General features: G+C 38.0%; 1 protein-coding gene across 15 annotated transcripts in view; it reads right to left on the reverse strand.

Annotated features, from left to right (window-relative positions):
* Positions 1–19,048, reverse strand: part of MCF2L (MCF.2 cell line derived transforming sequence like) — a 150,503-nt gene that overhangs the window by 44,695 nt on the left and 86,760 nt on the right. For all 15 annotated transcript variants that reach the window (XM_030279823.4, XM_072933404.1, XM_012569619.5 and 12 more), the window contains one exon: positions 11,331–11,445. In XM_030279823.4, the coding sequence (XP_030135683.2) occupies positions 11,331–11,445 (115 nt within the window). The remainder of the gene's footprint in view (positions 1–11,330; positions 11,446–19,048) is intronic.

The raw sequence follows: 19,048 nt of genomic DNA on the forward strand, positions 1-19,048 counted from the left end.
ATCAGATCTAGAGCAGCTTCATTTTCTTACAATTCTCGATTGCTTGTTATTGTAAAACTTGCTTTGTTTCAAAACTGGCCAATTCATCCACCTCATTCCAAAAGAAATCCACTTGCTGGGTATTTTTAAAAAAGGCACAAAAAACATCATGTTTGGCATGTATCCCTAATTTTAAAATATTTTAAAGCTGCTTGATAATTTTAAAATGTCTTGTACTCATTTGGTCTTTAAATATTTTTATCTTATGACAGCTTCTTTCTCACAATCCAAAGTAAAACTAAACTTAGGGATTAATCTGTTAGGGATTTAACATTTTAAACTAACATCTCTAAGGAAAAGAAAGCAGACTTGTGCTTTCTTGAGTAAATTATGAAAATAGGTTGATATACATCATTGTCCTCAAAGCTCCAGTTTGAAAGCCTCAGAAATTGCAGGATTTTATAGCCTAAAGTACCCAGTCTCACTGCAGAAGGTTCCTGATTAAAACAATTTAGAGACAGCAGGAACTGAAAAAGAACTAGAAACCAGACACAGGACTTTTACATTGAACGTCCTCCTTTCAACTGCAAAGCGAGCCTGTAGGTTTCAACACTGTATTTAAGCTGAATGCTGCTTTGTAATGCTGCTGCTATTCCACATCTTAAGTTTTCTAGAAACCTGCACTTAAATTAGTACTTAAAAACATTTAACTGAATAGCCTGGAAAATAAAGAATTATAAAAGAATTTATAATACTTAAGAATGTGTTATAAATGTAACATTTTATAAAGTTATGTCATGTTAAGAATTATATTCCAAACTCGCAATTAATAATTTTTGATACTCATAAAATGATGTCATATGTAATCACAAAGTAATCACAGCCCTAAGAAAAGTTGGAAGTGTTCTGAAAGCTAGACAGTAAAATCTGCCCATTAACTACACTTGCTCTAAATTAGTAAACTTTAGAATTGTATTTTCAATTTTTCCAACAGAAAATTTGAGACTTCCATTGTAATTGAGATATCAGTGGCAAAGAAACCATCTGCCAAGAAAATAAATAGAATGAAAATGTATTTCCAAAAGATGGCTGCATATACAACTGCATGTTGCTGTCATAGCATTCAGTCCCTTAGGCAGAAAATAGCAATTTGGTGCCAAGTTCTGCTACAGATGTATGACTAACTGAGGTCAAGTATACTGAACAAATCTGAGGACAGAATTATCGCTAACAAAGGCAGTATTTATGAACACCCTGATGAAGCTCTTTGGCTACCTAGCAGACCTGAGCCCCTAAAGCAAACTGGCATGACATTCTGGCTCCCACTCAAACAGTGGGCCTGACATCTTGTGGTAATACTCATTTGTGACATCTCAGTTCAGATTCCTACAAGAATCACTTTCAGCTGAGGTGTATAACTAGTACATAAGTAATCAGTTCTTACTCCAGCAATATTTATGAGAAAAAACAGAAATTACAGGTGCACTCTATGGTACATGGCACTGCATATGGGGCAAAAATAGGAATGTAATGATTAACACCTTCATACATGAATTCTATCATTTCAGACGGAATTAATATAGTTTTGGCTTTAGTTTTTATAACCTCTATCTCTTAGCTTTAAACATTGAAGAAGTCAGCTAGTGCAGAAGTGCTGGATGGACATGTCCACCTCTTCTGTCTCATTGAAAAATGATCCAAAACAGACCCAAGGAACAGGCTCATGTCAAACTTCCTGAGGTGCTGAATTTAAAACTGGTGCCTGGTGCTGTGGAAGTCTCTGCACTGCACCTGTCTCTCTATACCCTCATCTCTGGAGTCAGAGAAAAAGTTTGCCATTTACTCCTTACTGTGTTTAACCAGTGAGCAATCTGTGCTGTGCTTCAACACAAAAGAAGGCTCTTGATGTAGAAAAGTTTGTTTTATTTGATTACTGAGCCCTGTCATAGTCAGCTCAATGAACTGTAATTGTGGAAGACAAAACCTACTCAGCTCAAACTAAGGCTGGCCACTGTTCATGAAGAAATATAGGAAATAGAAGGAATTTCAGCAGAAGAAATTTAAAATAAAACAGCCAGAAGAGCTGTTATACAAGTGCAGCCTCTAGTGGTCTGTCCAAAATCACTGAATGCCAAGTAAAAATTATTATCTTTTATGCTCTTGGCACCAACAGCTGCATTTCACCCAACACAGATGATGCTGTGACACTCCACAGCAGCAGCACAACCTGCAAGAAGAAGGTAACATTTTTTATTGATGCTTAATGCTTCAAATCTGATTTTGAAAATAAAAACTTTTTCTCCTCCCTCCACCCCCCAAAAAACAACATGCATACTATTGTACAGTCTAATTCTACACTGAAATTCTGTGAATAGATATATTTTTAAATGCACATTAAAAAACGCAAAGCATTTACACCATCTCTTTATTCTGGTTTTGATAGTTACTGCCTTTCCTTCACAGAAACAGATGAAGCTGCACAGGAAATTAAGAAAATCTGAGCTTCTGTGTTGGCACTGAACCTGTTAAAGCTTCATCATCAGACAAGGTTCAGATAAGAAATTTGATGCATTTCCCTGCATCAACTATGAACCTTTTTTTTTTTCTTATTTCTCCACATTCTAGCTAACTCTCCCTAAATCTTATCCAGGGTACCACTGATGAAAACCTTCTCTCTTTCCTCTCCTATTATGCTTACTTTTGGTCTCAGCTGTTATTAGTTCATGCCCCAGGCATTTCTAAAAATACACTGTATTGCAATTTTCTCAGGACTTGGGAGCCATCAGATAACCAAAATTGCATTTTAGGGTCTCTCAGCAAGTGGGAAAAGAAGAATTTAGATGAATGTTGGGTTGTGAGGCGGCATAAATAAAAACCATCATAGGCAAGTGATTAAAATTTGCTCATGAAGCAGAAGAGATGAGCAGAATCATACAGCCTGGCAGAGTGACACCATGAAAATACACACCTTTTCCCACTTTATAAACATAGGCAAGAATAATTACACATGATGCTATGTCAGTGACAGGAGATCTTAAAAGCCGGATAAACAGGAGAAAAAATAATGAGAACAACTTCAAAGAGCTTTGTCTAAGGAGCTATTAACAATTCAAAACTTCACAATGACTGTAGGTCAGACAGCCACAAGCGGTTACCTGTAGCCCAATGCCTGTTCTGAAAATTCCTCAGTCACGACAGGACTGAGAACAGCAGCTCACAGGACTATGACAACAGCAGCTCACTGCACTGCCAGCAGAACAAGAACCCATAAGGAAGATGGGCCACTACCAGAGACGTCCTGGCAACAAGGCAAATGCCAGCTCACTGACCAACAGGAGAGCTGCCCTCTAGCCTTGGTCCCAAAAATAATCAGAAGTTTTTATCCTGCACAGAATTAGGTCTCTTGAAATTGTGAGATACAAATCCCAACATATTTACATGAGGGAATTCTGTCTCAAGCACTGCTTGTGTTCCTCGGCCAAATGGACAGCACTGGTACACACTGTATTTATTTTAAAATATTTATGCCAATTTATGTAAATCCAAGTCATACTTCTTTTATCTCCCCACTCATATTCAGAGATATGGGCATCAGTATCTTCTGTGATTGGTCCCTATATCTGCTCTTTATCTCCTGTGCTCCTTTAGATCAAATCAGCCTCTTTTCCACTTTTAGCAATTCCTCCTTAACCATGACTGATTGGAAGACAGTAATGCTGGCTATATCCTACCATAGATGCTGACCTTCTTTCTGCTCCAAAAAGCTTATGCTGTTTGGGGGGGAAGCTGAGGGAATGTAGCTAGGGTTAAAAATAACAACTAAAGTGTCCAGGCGTCATCATCTGCCTGGGCCTGGACATCTGCTTGTACCACATGCACTCACCGCCTCTCCATGGTACCCATCAGCCTTTTTTATAACTGCATAGATTCATAGAATTACTTGGGTTGAAATGGACCTTAAAGATCATCTAGTTCTGCCTGCCCAGAACTTCACAAGCTTTACCCCACCAAGGAACTAAAATCAGAGTGACCTTAATGTATTTTTGCAGGTAAAAGGAAAATTAATTTAATAACTTGTTGCTTAATAGATCCTCTTTTAGTGTATGAAATTAAGTAAAATAGGAGTTTTTAAGGAAGAGTTAAAATTTTCTAAATGGAAAACACAGTGTGATTTCTTCAGGTCATGCAGAGCTGCTTTCAGAAGGACTGTTTGAAGAAAGACAAAACTTTGAGGACTCATTTAGACTTAACTACAGATGGCTGAAGTAGGTCACGTTATCCTGGAGGGACAATTAAGGATAAATAGGTCAATAAAGGCAAAAGGGCTCTATGTCTGTTTAAGCTCAAGTAAATTGAGCAACAGAAAGCCTGTGTGACCCTCATTTTAGAACTATTAAGTCCAACTCCCTAAAACATTTTTACACTATTCAGAACTGCAATATTGGAGCTACACATATTTCCAGGACACTGCAACAACCACTAATGCTACAGCACAAAGTATTGGAATAACCTTACAGGGAACGCTGCACAATTTATTTTAGAACTGTGACATTACACTTAAATAGGGTGTTAAATTCTCTGAATTTAATACTGGACTAATAAAAACCCCTGTGTGACAGTCCAGAAGTTTACTTTGTCTTATTAGCAGACTAAATTTACCACCGGATGGTGTGTGTCATACATACTACCCAAATCCTCTAAACCCCAAAGGTGTAAATGGGATTTAAAGACTGGAAAGGCTTTACGTGTACAGGGCTGGGCTTTAAAACAAGTTTAAGGCACTTATAAGGTGGACATTGAAACAAGTGTAAATATTTTTAAACCCAGTAGAAATTCAGACTCTAAGTAACAATTTGGGCTTTGACCTTAATCTTGTGTGGGTATGTATCTGACACAAAAGCTTTGGACTACAACTTAAATTTAGGATAGAAGGCTTTTACTTCAAACCTAAGACCTTACATTTTCCGTCTGCAATATATGGTATTTACAACTGTTGGGCAGCTGTGCTCTGAGAAAGGAAGGGTACACACAGCGTGACAGATTTTGCTGGAAGTCCTGGGATATTCTCACTGACAAATTTGAGGGGCTGCCAAGATAACAGCAGGGTACAGGTTCCATATCTTCAGCCTTGGTTGTAATCCAACAATGAGGAGAGCAGGGAAATTAAGCACAGCTGACAGAAATAAACTCTGAAGCTGCAAAGCTGTTGCTCAGCACGTCAGTATGAACTGTCAGGGCAGCTGGTTTTTGGCACTTTTTTTCTGTTATGTGGTAATATTCATCCCTGGCACTCCATAAAACAAAATTGCTTAACTCTTAGCGAGTGGTGGGCTGCCCATTCAGTTTGCAGATAAATGAGCAAACAGAGGTAGTTACCCTCTGATGCTGGCTCTTCACAAGGTCTGCTGAGCCCTGATCGACTTACAGGCTCAAAACACAGCATTACCCCAGCACTGCTGCCTCTGCTTTCAGAGCTCAGTGGTAGATCTATGCCAAGGAGACTGGCCAGGCCCAAGCAGGATGAACCCTGAGCTCTCCCGTGTCCCTGGCACAGAGGTTTGCTAGCTCCAGCAACAGCCATGCCATGCTGCTGCACGTCCTTCTGGTCCCTGCCTAAATCCACCTCATCATGCTTTGCTGTGCCACACAGATCTGAACCCATTGAAAGGCTCAGAGCACACATATCTCCTTCTGTTTTCCAGTGTTATCCCAAACAATGGGAAGCTGGTATAGTAAACAAGGAGGTGTCTGCCAGAAGCTTAGCAAACCCCAGCTACTGAGCTCTTCAACTGTCGGACATCAACGCTTTCGGACATCGTCTTGTTCTGTTCCATTTCTTGGACAGGATGGCTCCCTAATTTCCTACACCAGAGAGAACAAAAAACAGGATTTTTAGAAAGCTACATGGTGTTCAAGCATTTGTAAACCTTCAGGAATCTCAAAGAAAGGGACACTCTTCCAGCCAGGAAACTGGCGGACACCTTTCAAAACAGGAAACTGCTGAACGTGCCAAGTTAACCTGAGTTATGCTCAAGATCATGCAGTAGGATAGAATGGCATTACAAAGAGAAGCTGTGCAAGGCTCTGTCAGAATACAATCAAAAAAGGCCCGTGGATCATACTTAATCAGCAGCATGGGACTCACACGGGCCATCAAAAACCATCCTGAATTTTCTAATCTGCACTACTTATTCCTCCTGAAAGGGATTTTGTATTTAAGACTCAGCTTAACACTTTTAAAATATTAGCTTTCCAATCTCTTGTGACCACAAAAATTTTAGCTTGCTTTCTTTGTTCAAAGATGAGCCTATATAAGCAGGAAAGAAAAGCATATAACTATATTCTTTTTGTTCTCATAAACAGCATATTGTTTTCTAATTGCAGTAGAAACTGCTAATTAACCAGAAGCAAAACCATATGTTGAAGAATACTGTGTAGTTAAGTTTTTTTTAACCACTGCAATTATGTATTAATTTCTTTTGGAGCAAGTTCTCATGCCACTACCCATATTTGGTAAATTCATATTCCAACAATGTGTACACACTTAAGCTAATACAATACATTTCAAGAAACAGCTGTGATGAGGAGAAATTAAACATGAATAACACCTGCCTTCAAGGTACAGTGCAAATCTTAGAAGTCAACAGAAAAATAAAAAACCCGAACTTTCAGATCAGAGAACTCTGAATGCCCTGAAATTCAATATTCTTCCTTCAGCCTTAGTACATGTGGGATGTAAAAGGTGCATTGCACAGCTGCTTCTCCCACTATGCAGTAAGAATGATGGTGTTTGGGGATAGCTGGGCTTTTACTCAGCTAAGAGAGAAGACAACCTTGATCTGCAGGGCCTTTTTTTCTACCAGCCTCAGCAGTCATCTCCAAAGGACTCCCAGAGTGAAGTAACAGGAAATGTTCTCTGCAAAGGAGAATCAGACCAACTACATGGACATTATGGAATCTCAAAATATCCCCAAAAAATGCAAGACATGGCTAATCTCTATTGATATACAGTTGAATTTAAAGTTGTCCCCTCTTACACTTTATCTAGACATATTACTGTATTCTACAGCTCCACTGATAAGAACTATTAATTCATGTAGATCAATATTTACATGTTAACTATTTGTACCAATTCAGCATTTCAGTTAAATTACTCTTCCTAGAAAGTACTGCCTTATGTACTGCCAAGGATTCTCCTACTTGGATAGCCTATTCACCTTTCTAAGACAATTCTCACCTTTTTAATAAAACTTTATCTTATATTTCAATAATGCTAATTTAAAAATTATTTTCTAAAAGGAAAAACCTGCTTTAGAAGCATGACACAGATACCTTACAACATATATTTCAATAGCAAAACAGAAGTTATAAAAGCATTAGCTGCAATCTTCCACTGTCTATTGTAGTCATCCTTAATCCATTGTTTTTTCCTGACAAAGCAGCAATCTTTCTGTACATGTGGTACATGACTGTTGTCACACATTATGTCAACAATCTGTACTGAATATTTTGAGATTACTACAAACCATGTTAGAGATCATATTTTATCCAATCATCTATGGAACACAAATTTACCTTGCAAGATTAACAACACCCACCTGAAGAATATGGTTCAGCTTTCTGCTTAATGTTATACAGTTGCACCAAGGTTAACTGAGTATCTTTAAACTGAGATGAGGTATTCCCTTTCCACTGTGTCCTTTCCTAACATCCTCACATATCAGGCATTTACACATCTAAGCACATGCTAATAGCTCTACTATTTACACTATTCCACTCCATGATCATCTAAGCTGATAGCATGCAATTTTTAATAGTTCTATTCCTAAATGAAACGTACCGCACAAGGTATTTTTTGTTTCATGATTAAAGTTTTCTGTGAAAAAGACAAGAGAAAGTTCACACAGAAAAAACTTGTGAAGCCCAGTGTTTAGATAATACAGAACAAGGACACAGTAAGAGGTGAAAAGCTCATGTTTATCTATAAAATTAGAAGGAATAAAAAGGCAGGTTGAGAGGCTTCAGTTTTTCCTCTTTCAACAAACTCCTAAGCTAGCCTTCTTTCACTTGGGAAGAGATCTTGAAAACCTGAAGTCACTGCTAAGATTTATTATATAAATATAGTAAATATACTATTGAGTGAACTCTACTGCAGAGGACAGAAAGATGAGGTCCTAAGTAGCTCCTTACTGTCATCCCCATGAAATACAGTTTCCCTTAACATATGACTCCAGGCAGACAGACAATGTTTGAGTTACTGCTGCCAAGCCCTTGCTGTGATCTTATACAGGGCCAAGTAGAACAAGCAGTTTTCTGAGGAACTGGGATGGCTCCACGTGTGTCTGTGCTCTGCAGCCTGTGCTCTTAGAAAAGTCCATTTCCCCTTAGTCTGTCAAACAGCCAAAAGACAGAGTTACACATCTGATAAACTAAATGACAATAACCTGGGAGAGCAGTCCATGCTTAAGAGCTGTGGGCTGCACTTCTATCCTTTCTGTAAATCTGTACTCCTTACACCTCTTTAACCAACTGACAAACTAAAAGCTAACTGCCTTCACTTCCTTTAAAAGTCACTTCCAAAGCACCTAAAATGGTATCTGAACACTAGGAAGTCAGGAAAAATCCTACCTTATGCCACCTTTAAGAGCACTAGAAATAACCCAATTCAAGAAGAACTGCAGCACTGCCCCTCTTAGGGTTATATATGTATTAATATATGTAACATATCAATAGCAAAACATCCTTCACAAGAAGATCTGGGTAGTGTCATTTCTGTAGCTTTTATTCCCAAAAACATGCACAAGGCCTCACAAACACAATTTTACATGATAAGCTTCTGACACTGATAGTGAAGATATCAGGAATATCATGAGCCCTTTGAGATTTTATCGATTCTCAGGCACAAAAAGGTGTCACATTTATCAGTATCTTAACAACAGCATTATTTTTACAAGATTTGAAATTGACTGTCGTCACTTTAAACCTAGAGAACTGTTATACTCACAATAGTGAATACCTTACACTTAACATCTAGACGCCTGGGCTATCTCCTTTGTTTAAAAAGAATAGTCCTCTCTTTCTAAATACTTACAAATTAAAGAAACAAGAAAATCCTAGAAGAACAGCCAGATTTAAGGAATGTTCCCTTCTGGCTCAATACTCACTGAGTAATTGTTCTCAGGTAGGAGCAACTGACAGAAATGCCTTCAGAAAATCTGCTCTGATCAAAGTGGTGTGCTGGGATGTACTCAGTGCTTCCCCACCATACCAGATGCTGTTTGTTCTGATCAGAATTTCTCACATGAACCCCACTCTGTGAAGAAGTTCAGTAGGCCACCATGAAGTGCACCACCAAGGACTTTCAAAAGGAGAAGCAGATGTGAATTTAGAATATAATTATTTGCAGAAACAGTACCCAAGATACGACCAAGGGATGCTTAGCACCATGCAGTTTAACCACCACCAGGATAAACAGAACACAAAAACTGGCTGTGAGCTTCAGAGTTTCATTCTCTGACAAACTAGGGATTAGAAGTACAACCAGGAGGGGCTGGTTACATCAAGTACAACTTGATGAGGGTGCACTCCATCTCCTACTCCAGATCCTTGCCAAGGACATCAGAGAGCATGGATACATATAGTACCCTGAGGAAATCTGTCTCCAGATAAAACATCAGCCAACAAACACCTCTCCTTGAGCCAAACAATCCAAGGACTTTCTTACCCACTCAGGAGTCCAGCTGCCAAAATGTAACAACTCAAGTGAATAGAAGAGTGCTGAGGGAGACTGAGTTGAAAGTCTTGCTTAGGTTGAGGCAAAAAACATGCACAGCTTTGCTCCATTGATGCATCCAGTATTGTCAAGACAGAAATAGGCTGTTCAAACACTATTACTGTTGTTTAATTTATGCTGGCTACTCCTCATCACCTTGTTCTTTTATGTGCCCAAAAGTGTATTTTAAGAGGACGCGCTCCACAATTTTCCCACAGATCAAAGTAATATTACCTCTAATCTCCAAACCTTTCAAGGATTATAAAGAGCAACCTTACTATGACACTGGTCAGTGTCCTCACCAAAGCAGCTCATCCCAAACTAGATTTGGGTCACGATTTCTCAAGAGATGCTTGATTTTGTCCTAAGTCATTGCTTGTCATTCTCCTCCTTGAACTCTCTTTTCTGTACACAGAGGCCTGGGAGACACTGTCAGAGAAGACTGCAGTAAAGAACTCAAGTGTTTCAGCCTCATCTTTATTGGCTGCTACTAATTTGCCCAGTCCATTCAGCACAGGTCCAATTTTTTCTTTGTTTATTCCTGTACTGCTAAAGCACCAGAAGTGTTTTTGAGCAGTCCGTGATGTCCCTTTTTTCTTGTCCCTCAGCGCCAGGTGTGCTTTGACTTTTCTGACGCCATCTCGACATATGTGGACAATGTATCTACATTCTTCCTTTGTAGCCTGTCCCTGCTTTCATCTCCTGTATGCTGCCTTTGTATCTCAGCTCAGTCATAAATTTGCTTTCAGACAGTGGGATCAGCCTCCTGCATGTTCCAGGACGTGCCATTCTTGTAATTGAAGAATGCTGTCCTTCAAAACTTGGCAGCCTTCTGCAGCAGATTTACTCTTCAGAACTGCCTTCCTTTGTATCCCACCTACCAGTTCCCTGAATAAGTCCAAAATTTGCTCTTTTGAAGTCCAGGGTATGCACTTTATTCTGTTACTTGCTTTCCTCACCTCCATCAAGATTTTGAGCCCACTATTTAATTCATTAACAGACTATCAACAAAAATCATTATATTTATTGGACAGCTCATTGGTAACACTATTGTGCCCTCTAAGAGAGTCAGAATTAATCCTTGGGCCTGCTTCACACCATCAGGCAAAGCTCTGGAAGTCTGCAGACACGACACATTCAGCCAAGCCAGGGAAACTGCTCAAGTGGTGAGGACAAACCTCTGTATGCAGATACAGAGTGTTCCCACCCTGAGTAATATTCTGAGCAACACCCAGGGATTAGTATGCTCTGCCAAAATTATGCATGTGCTCAATTAAAACTCTGAATATTGCATTCTAAGATACAGTGAAGATACAGGAGGACGATGTCCATCATGGAACTTATATCCATACATACCAGGAAGTAATTTTCTGATGAAATATAAATAGCAGCATGTAATTTATCTAACAACTACCTTAGACAGCTGTCACTAACCAACACTTACTGACACTGCACCATAAACTTAATTTTGCTTTTCTTTAATTAAATACCAAGCCTGACTTTTACACCACATGTAAGGGATCAAAAGTGAAAAGTCCATTAGCAGATAAAAGTTTTTTTCTTCTGGACAGGTGCTCACCTTGGAATGCTTGTCAGGTAGGTCAGGACATTCTGAAACTCTTTTTCAGGAATCTCACTGAAAGCTGGATAGTCTGGAAAGGTGATAACAGGGCAGCCATCTCCCCCTCTTCCCCCTACAAAAGAAGCAGCAAATGTGTTTACATGCAAGTGTCTTTACCTAGACTGTAATTTCCCAGTAATAAAACAACTGCATGTTTTCTCTCTTGGGTTTTTTTTTTTTTTTTTTTCAGGACTTATGTGTGGACAGTTTATTCTAAACAGTCTCTCTCTTCTTCAGCGCTTAGGAAGTTTTATAGTAAGCAATTTGTTACACCCCATTCGCCACATCAGATTTTTTCTGGACAAATGCCTTGGCTCCCGTGAGCAGTTCTGACACCAGATGGCAGTGCATCTTTCTGCTGATAAATGTCGACTGCATCTAAGTAGAAGCAACTGGGAGAAAGAAAGCGCCTTATTTAAAAACAAAAAAGTTAATTCAGAATTAAGTAGGCGAGTCTCTGTCTTGAACAGAACTCAACCCTCTCACCAGCTGGAGCTCATTCATGCAACACACCCACCCTGCTCAGTGGCTGCTTTGCTTCCAGGCTGATGAAACAGAAGGGGCAGAACATTAAAAGAAATGGGTGTAGGTGTTTCAAATGAGATTTCCCATTCCCTGATTATGTACAGAAGGTAAAGCAGAGCTGAACACCTACACTACAGTAGAGCTGCTGAGCTAGGTGCCATTATATGTATCTTTCCTGGCATTTGCACCACTGGGTTCAATTCACAGACACAATGCTTCCTCATTCACACACATTCTTACGTGCAAAATGTAATAATTTCTTTTTAAAGGCATTATTAGTGTTTCATGTCTTTAGCAAGTATACATTCATAAAGACAAATAGGACAAGGGGCATGCTGAGCCCTTGAAACTGCATGAAGTTAATTCTTCTGGACTGGCAGGAACTCATTGCTGCAAAGTTATCTTTGCTTCATGGTTCAACAGGAGAAGAAAAATAACAAAAAATTACTGTTATAAAATAAGAAGAATATTTTTTCCAGCCTTGAAATCCAGTAACTGTGCAGAAACCAGCATTAAATTGTATTAACACCACCAATTATGAAAGCAGCAGTGACTTGTGAAGATTATTATCTGCTTCCAGTCCCTTTGCATCTAACCTCACAGGAAAAAGAAGATAAATATTTGACCTCAGATTCATTTGATAAAAGAAATCACAACTTCCCTCCAAACCACATGTAATTAAAAGAGCTGAAATAGTATATTTATGTTAATTTGTGGTGAATCTGATTTCCATTTACCAGCTTTCAGACAGCATGGTACTGTCACTGTGAAGCTCTTGGAATCAAAACACATGAAAAAAATAATGTGCTTTGCATGTATTTAAACAACAACAAAATGCAACTATTATGAAAATATCACAAGTTTGCAAATATGACCTTTATGACACATCCAAACATGGCAACACTGAGTCAAAGGAGCCAATTTTAGCTATACAAATATTCACAACACAAATGTAAGTTAAGACCAATTTTGACTCTATTGGTTTTTGTTCAAGCTCTCACAACTAAAGCATTTTCCTCTGTTGTTAAAAGCATGATAATGATTCTTTCTGTTGCTTATGTTCTGCTCTCTCTAGAGTAACTATTTTTAGGCACAATCAACATTATTTGTGGTATCTTCATTGGTTTCTTGTTTTGTTCTACTTAATTTCTATAAATAGGACAGATGAAACAAAAGAACAACAATAGACTTGCAGGACATGTCCTAAAAGCAGAAGCCTGGACTAGGATTTTCAGGAAGTTCCCAGACCACCACCGATTGCCAAGGGCAAATAAAGCCATCCTGCCTGGTGACTGCCTATGAATTTTCAGTTCCTAGTACAGTCATCTGTGGTTATCTTGGGTCGAGATGATTCTGCCCTGAGCTCTTAGAATCACTTCTTCACTGACTTTTCTGCACTGTTTCCCTGCTGGGCCACTTGAGCACACACACACCTTCAAATGCTCCTCAACCGCTTTTCCTTATCAGAGCCCCGCTGCTCAAAAGAGTTTAGGGCAGAGTGGCCTGAAATGCTGCACATAGGGGATTCTGTAAATTCCATCTTTAAGATTACTGACTTACAGAAGCTGCTCTCTATATTGCAGATTTATGGGTTGGATTCAATAATCTAGAAGGTCTCTTCCAACCTAGTGATTCTGTGATTAAACACATGGCCATCAAGGGAAGACAGGTCACTCTGGCCAAAGCAGCTGCTGCTTTAAAATGAGCGTTTGTCAGAGAAATTTACAAAATGGCATGGGAAATAAAGTAAAAATCCTACATATTACTTGTGTTTATATTAAATATTAGAAAAAATAGTGGGATCATTTTTTAAAGTGTCCTTTATTTCTTCATGATGAAGCAAGAAATTATTTTTTCCTTTATTCAGGATCATTCTTTTCTTCCTCATTTTTCTTCACCTCTGCAACAGCAGCATTACACAGTTCATCAAATGAGCTGTGTAAAATGTTATTTTCTTCTCTTCATCCAGAAATAAATCAAGCCACAGAACTTAGGGGGAGGAGATAAAAAATTTAGGAAGCTAAGAGGGGTTTTATTGCTGTTGATTTTGGTTCTAGTGAGAGGGAAAGCATTCAAGTGACAAGTACTGAACAATTTCACTTCTCTTATCCTTTTTGAAACACAGGTTTAAGGCAAAAATTCAAACATCTTATTAAAACTAATTCATATAATAATCTTCCAGCGTCTCAGAATTATATGCACCTGATTATGAAAAAAAGACACAGATGAATTTGTGAGTGCTACAACTCATGCAAGTAATTCAGCACATACAGAGCACTTTTTTAAATGAGTTACTGCAATTTTAATCATCATACAAAAATTAGTAATTTAATAGCAATATTTTAATAAATTCAGGTTGGTTGGTACATTGACTACACCTAACTACCTCAGTCCTAACCTCTGGAAAATCACCTCTTTCACATTCCCCTCTAGCTCAGAGTCTGAAATTCCAGCTACAGCTGTTGAACAGCCTTAACTGATTTGCTCAACAAGTTCTGTCCACAGAAGCACACACAAGCCTGCTCTCCTATTTCTAGTCTTACACAGGGATGCACTACACAACTGGAATTTAATAGTTTTATGTGTGTTTAAGACAATCAAGTACCTGAGAGCATTATGAGCATTTTCTTAGTCTAATCTTAGCTTTTTTTAAAGTAAATTTCTGAAAGTATAACAAATCTCCTTATTTTTTGCTTAAAAAAAGTATGAGCACTGTTCTGACTATGAAAATGTCAAATTGAACAGACCTAGGGAAAGATGCCTCTATCTATGGCAGGGTAGGGACAGCCTAGATGATCTTTAAAGGCTCCTGCCAACCCAGTCTGTTCTGTGATTCTATGAAAATGATGAAACACATTCGGCATAATTTCTCTATGAAATATTAAACAAATGTCACTTGAGTGCTAGCTTTTGTTTTTTGTTTATTGCAAAGAGCAGAAGAGAACACATCAGTCCTTAAGTGGGTGCAATCAGTCTGCAGAGATATTACCTGAAACGATTTCCAAGAATTCCTTGATGCTTGTCTTATAGCATGAAGCTGTGAGAAATATTCTGCAGCTGAGAGGATTATTACTTTCCATGCTACAAATGCAAGCACCATAGAAGTAAAGAGGACTGAAGCTTATTTCAGCAATTAAATAAAATTAAAGCACCACACTGCTTTAAATTAAGCAGATCTGCTTCCACCCTACTTCCGTGAACATTCATTAATGGAAAACATTAGTATTACCTGACTTATACATGACTTTGGAAGCCTATTCACATGAAAATTCTTTAACAGATTTAGTGTCAAACAAAATAAATTGCCTTCATAAAATGGAAAATTTTCAGTGGATAAACCTCAAAAATTCTAGCAAAGCCCTGTTAGGTGGAATTCTTCTAAACAGATCTATGAGCCTTGGTCTAAGGTCAGTTTTTACAACACTGACAGCCCAGTGTTTTGGAGAAACACACACTTCAAAAACACTGTATTGTATTAGCTCCACAGGTTAGGCAGCAAAATTATTTAACTGTGCTTAGAAAATAACAATGTTCCTAACTTTTAAACACAATTAACACCAGCAATATCACCAACTGCTAAAATTTTGTGTACCCAGAGCATCATAGTCTTGTGGATGAAAACATCAGAAAAAATAACCATGGGAAACTACCTGTGATATTGTGAGATGGAACTGGTAAAGTTTCCCTTAAATTCCAGTGATTTAACATTTATTCTTTGTATTCTGCTAGATCTAATTTTTCCCACACAGTTGCTATGTCTTCTGCATTTGCTTTCTATTTTATTAAGCAGGTTGAGTGATAGAGAAGTGCTAACCCATGGAAATTGCACAGTATTTGTTAGTAACAGTACATGTTAGTAACTTGGTATCTAACAACAATCTCAAATGAGACATAATTAGCATTGTTTTCAATTTAAAAAAGCATTGACAGGGAAAATTACAAAACTTGTATATTGTACATCTGCTAAAAACCACACACACAAGTGCACAGGCACACACAAACACAGAGAAAAGGATAATTCCCCACAGCCCTGTAAAAGACATGCTAGTTGTTTGTGGTTTTGTATGGACAGCAAAGTTTGACAGCAATAAAGAAATTACTTGGACTTATTTCTAGGAAGGATGAGTAAGAGATTATTTTGTAATGTTTCCCTAACTAGTATGCTGTTTGCATAAATAAAAAAGTATTCTCAAAAGTATTGTGACCGCCCCCACAAAAAGGAAGTAAGTAGCTGGATATAATTAGATGACAGAGTAAAGAGTCTTCTGGTCTGATTCTATAGTGCAAATGAAATAGTATTTGGACTGTAAGAAAAAATATGACCTCTATGTTGATCAATGTGCACACGCAAGATCCAAGAGAATCAGCCCTGTTGAATGGCTCAGATCTACACCTTTAGTTCAAAAGATGCTGCTTAAAAATTGTAATTGTGTCAAAAGTTAAGTCCTCATGTGACTGAGAGAAGGGCTTACTTCAGATTTTTTTTGCTATTGTAGTGGTTCAGCTATTATGCTTGTGCATTTCTGATAAGGAGTTTCTCCTTTCTGCTTGCATAATATACTTAACTGGAGAATTCAGTATTTGAAATTACATGTAGACTTCAATGATGGACTGGAAAAAAGCTTCACTACATATCCTTTGCAAAGAAAAACAGACTCAAGAGGAATTTATTAAAATGTTCTTTCCTTGAAATGAGAAGTTTTACTTGCATAACTTCACAAGTTGTGTTTTAGTCAGGCTGATCAGTAGCAAATATACTGGCTTAAAAATTGGATTGCAATACATAAATTTACATCTGAACATACTTGAACCAGAAATCTCTTAGCCAAGAATTCACTTTTTCCCTTTATCTATTCCTTTAGTACATTTTTGCTTGGATTTTTAAAAATCTCCACAGACAGCAGGTTTAGCACAGTAAATGAAACCCAGTAGTTAAGCTTACACCTGTGCAAGGCAAAGACTGCTAAGCAATTCCTCTTCCACTGTCCATACACAACATAGATACTGTCTATATTATCTCAGCAACAAAGTAAGGCTATTTTTAGCTAACTGTTGCAATGTATGTGGTACAGGATCCACTCAGAAATTCTCAAACATAATTTTACGGACTCAGCAGTCAGAGCTACTTCAATGGGAACAGTTTGACCAGTGAGGAGTGGTCAGGTCATTCCCACAGAGGAGAGCAAGAGCACAACTGAAAGAATAAACTTAGACAAAGTGAGATACTATTTACAATGATAAAGGTATAAGCATATATGTGTGTATTTATAAATCAAAGGTATAAACATTTTGAAAGTTAGTACCAATGTTAAATTTTTCAATGGCAGGAAAAACAACTAGGAATCAATAGACAAAAATGCAAATAGCATGAATGCATATTTGTACTTCCTTTAATGGAAACACTTTGAAGTTGTTCAATGTATAAATAGGCATTCAAAGGAAAGGGAGTTAAATAACTGGCTCAGTACTCATGGTGGCCATGAGTCTCATTTGCACATCACATAGCTTGAATGATTTAAGATGCATATCAACATACACAGGTGTCTGCATGCTCTTCTCCATCTACATTTATTTTAACACACCTGCACACTGTGGTGGCAGACAGACACAAGGCTGGGTGGGCAAGAAAGTCACACAGTAATCATGGGAAGAGAAGATACTTATGAAAGAAAATATATAACATGAATGAAAGACTGTGAAGAATACATAAGGAACACATTTTCCAGAGACTTTTAAATGGACCTTATACTGTCTTCACGGGATAAAAAACAAAAACAAAGGCAGAATGACTAATTACAAGCCTTGTCCACAGCTTGCCCCACCATTAGATTTAAGCTGAACACAACTGCAAACTCACTGCTGAGCGAGAGCCAGTCTGCAGGAGTAGTGAGCACCTTGATTTAATTGCACTTTTCTGACAAACTGAACCATTAGTGGAAGTTTTCACTTAATTTTGTTTCACTTCAAAACTAATTTAGGTGTTCCTCTGCATTTCCATTACAATCCAGCACAATAAGAGACACAAGTAAGAAGTGAGCCCGATGTAGACCAAAACACAGAAAGCAGCATGGGAAGGGATACAGCCTCTAGGCACAAAAGCAGCCTGGGTTTCACTCCCTGTTCAAGCAAGCGTCCCATGAGACCTAGATACATCCTATTAGAGAAACTAAAGCAATTCTCAAGTACAGGTCGAATTGCTGTTAAAAAGCCAATTATTAAAATCAGAAATGCATCTAAGATATTCAGCAACACCTGCAAACATGCTATTTTACCAAAGGCACTAGTAATCTATGGACTTTCATTTTAATGAATTTTATGCCATGTACTTAGATTCTATTTTCAAGGCAACAGTAATAAGCAAAAAAAGTCCCATTCACACACTGGGAATGTCTTAAGTGGCCTTAGAGCAAAGCCCCTCTTAAGATCAACTGTAACAACAAAAAAATTGTACAAAAATAAATATCAAAACATTGACTCTGTACCTTCATTCACAGAACCTGTAAAACCACTATTTGGTACAGTACAGAGAATTAACTATCAACATCCTGCAGGAGAACATTAGGATAAAAAAACCCCAAATTCCAAAGTGAAATGAAAATGCCTAACACACAAGTTTCCCAAGAATAATAAAATACCACAATCTAATCAGAGTAATCCTGCTGACCTATTCGTTAAGGCAAATAAAACAAAACTCTAATTGACATGAGTGTAAATAGATAGAAGAAAATAGGAGGTATGGCTGCTCTTACTGAGCTCCACTGACAGGTGGATTTATTGAGTGCTGAAGACACTTGCGGATTTGTGAACTCAGCAACTCATCTACCACAGTCACCAGTTTTCCTCTGCCCCACTTCAGAGGGGCAAAATACAAACCCTACTTATAGCTTCATAGAAGGGTGATTCTTGCATAACAGTCTTATGAGACATTTTCTGCCCATGGATAAGAATGAGCTTGGAAGGTCAAAAAAATAAATTTCCAGAGAAGAATTGTAGCTTAAACACTATAATCTCAAATGAAGCATGAACTGCCAACTTCATAAAAAATATCTTATTTTCTAAGTGCTACCACCACCCCACAGAAAACACAGTTGCTACTGCAGACCCACAGTTTAGCTTGTGTAGTAGAAATAAATCATAATTAATTGTTAATT

The sequence above is a fragment of the Taeniopygia guttata genome, chromosome 1, assembly GCF_048771995.1.
Source record: "Taeniopygia guttata chromosome 1, bTaeGut7.mat, whole genome shotgun sequence".
In the NCBI taxonomy this organism is placed as follows: Eukaryota; Metazoa; Chordata; class Aves; order Passeriformes; family Estrildidae; genus Taeniopygia; species Taeniopygia guttata.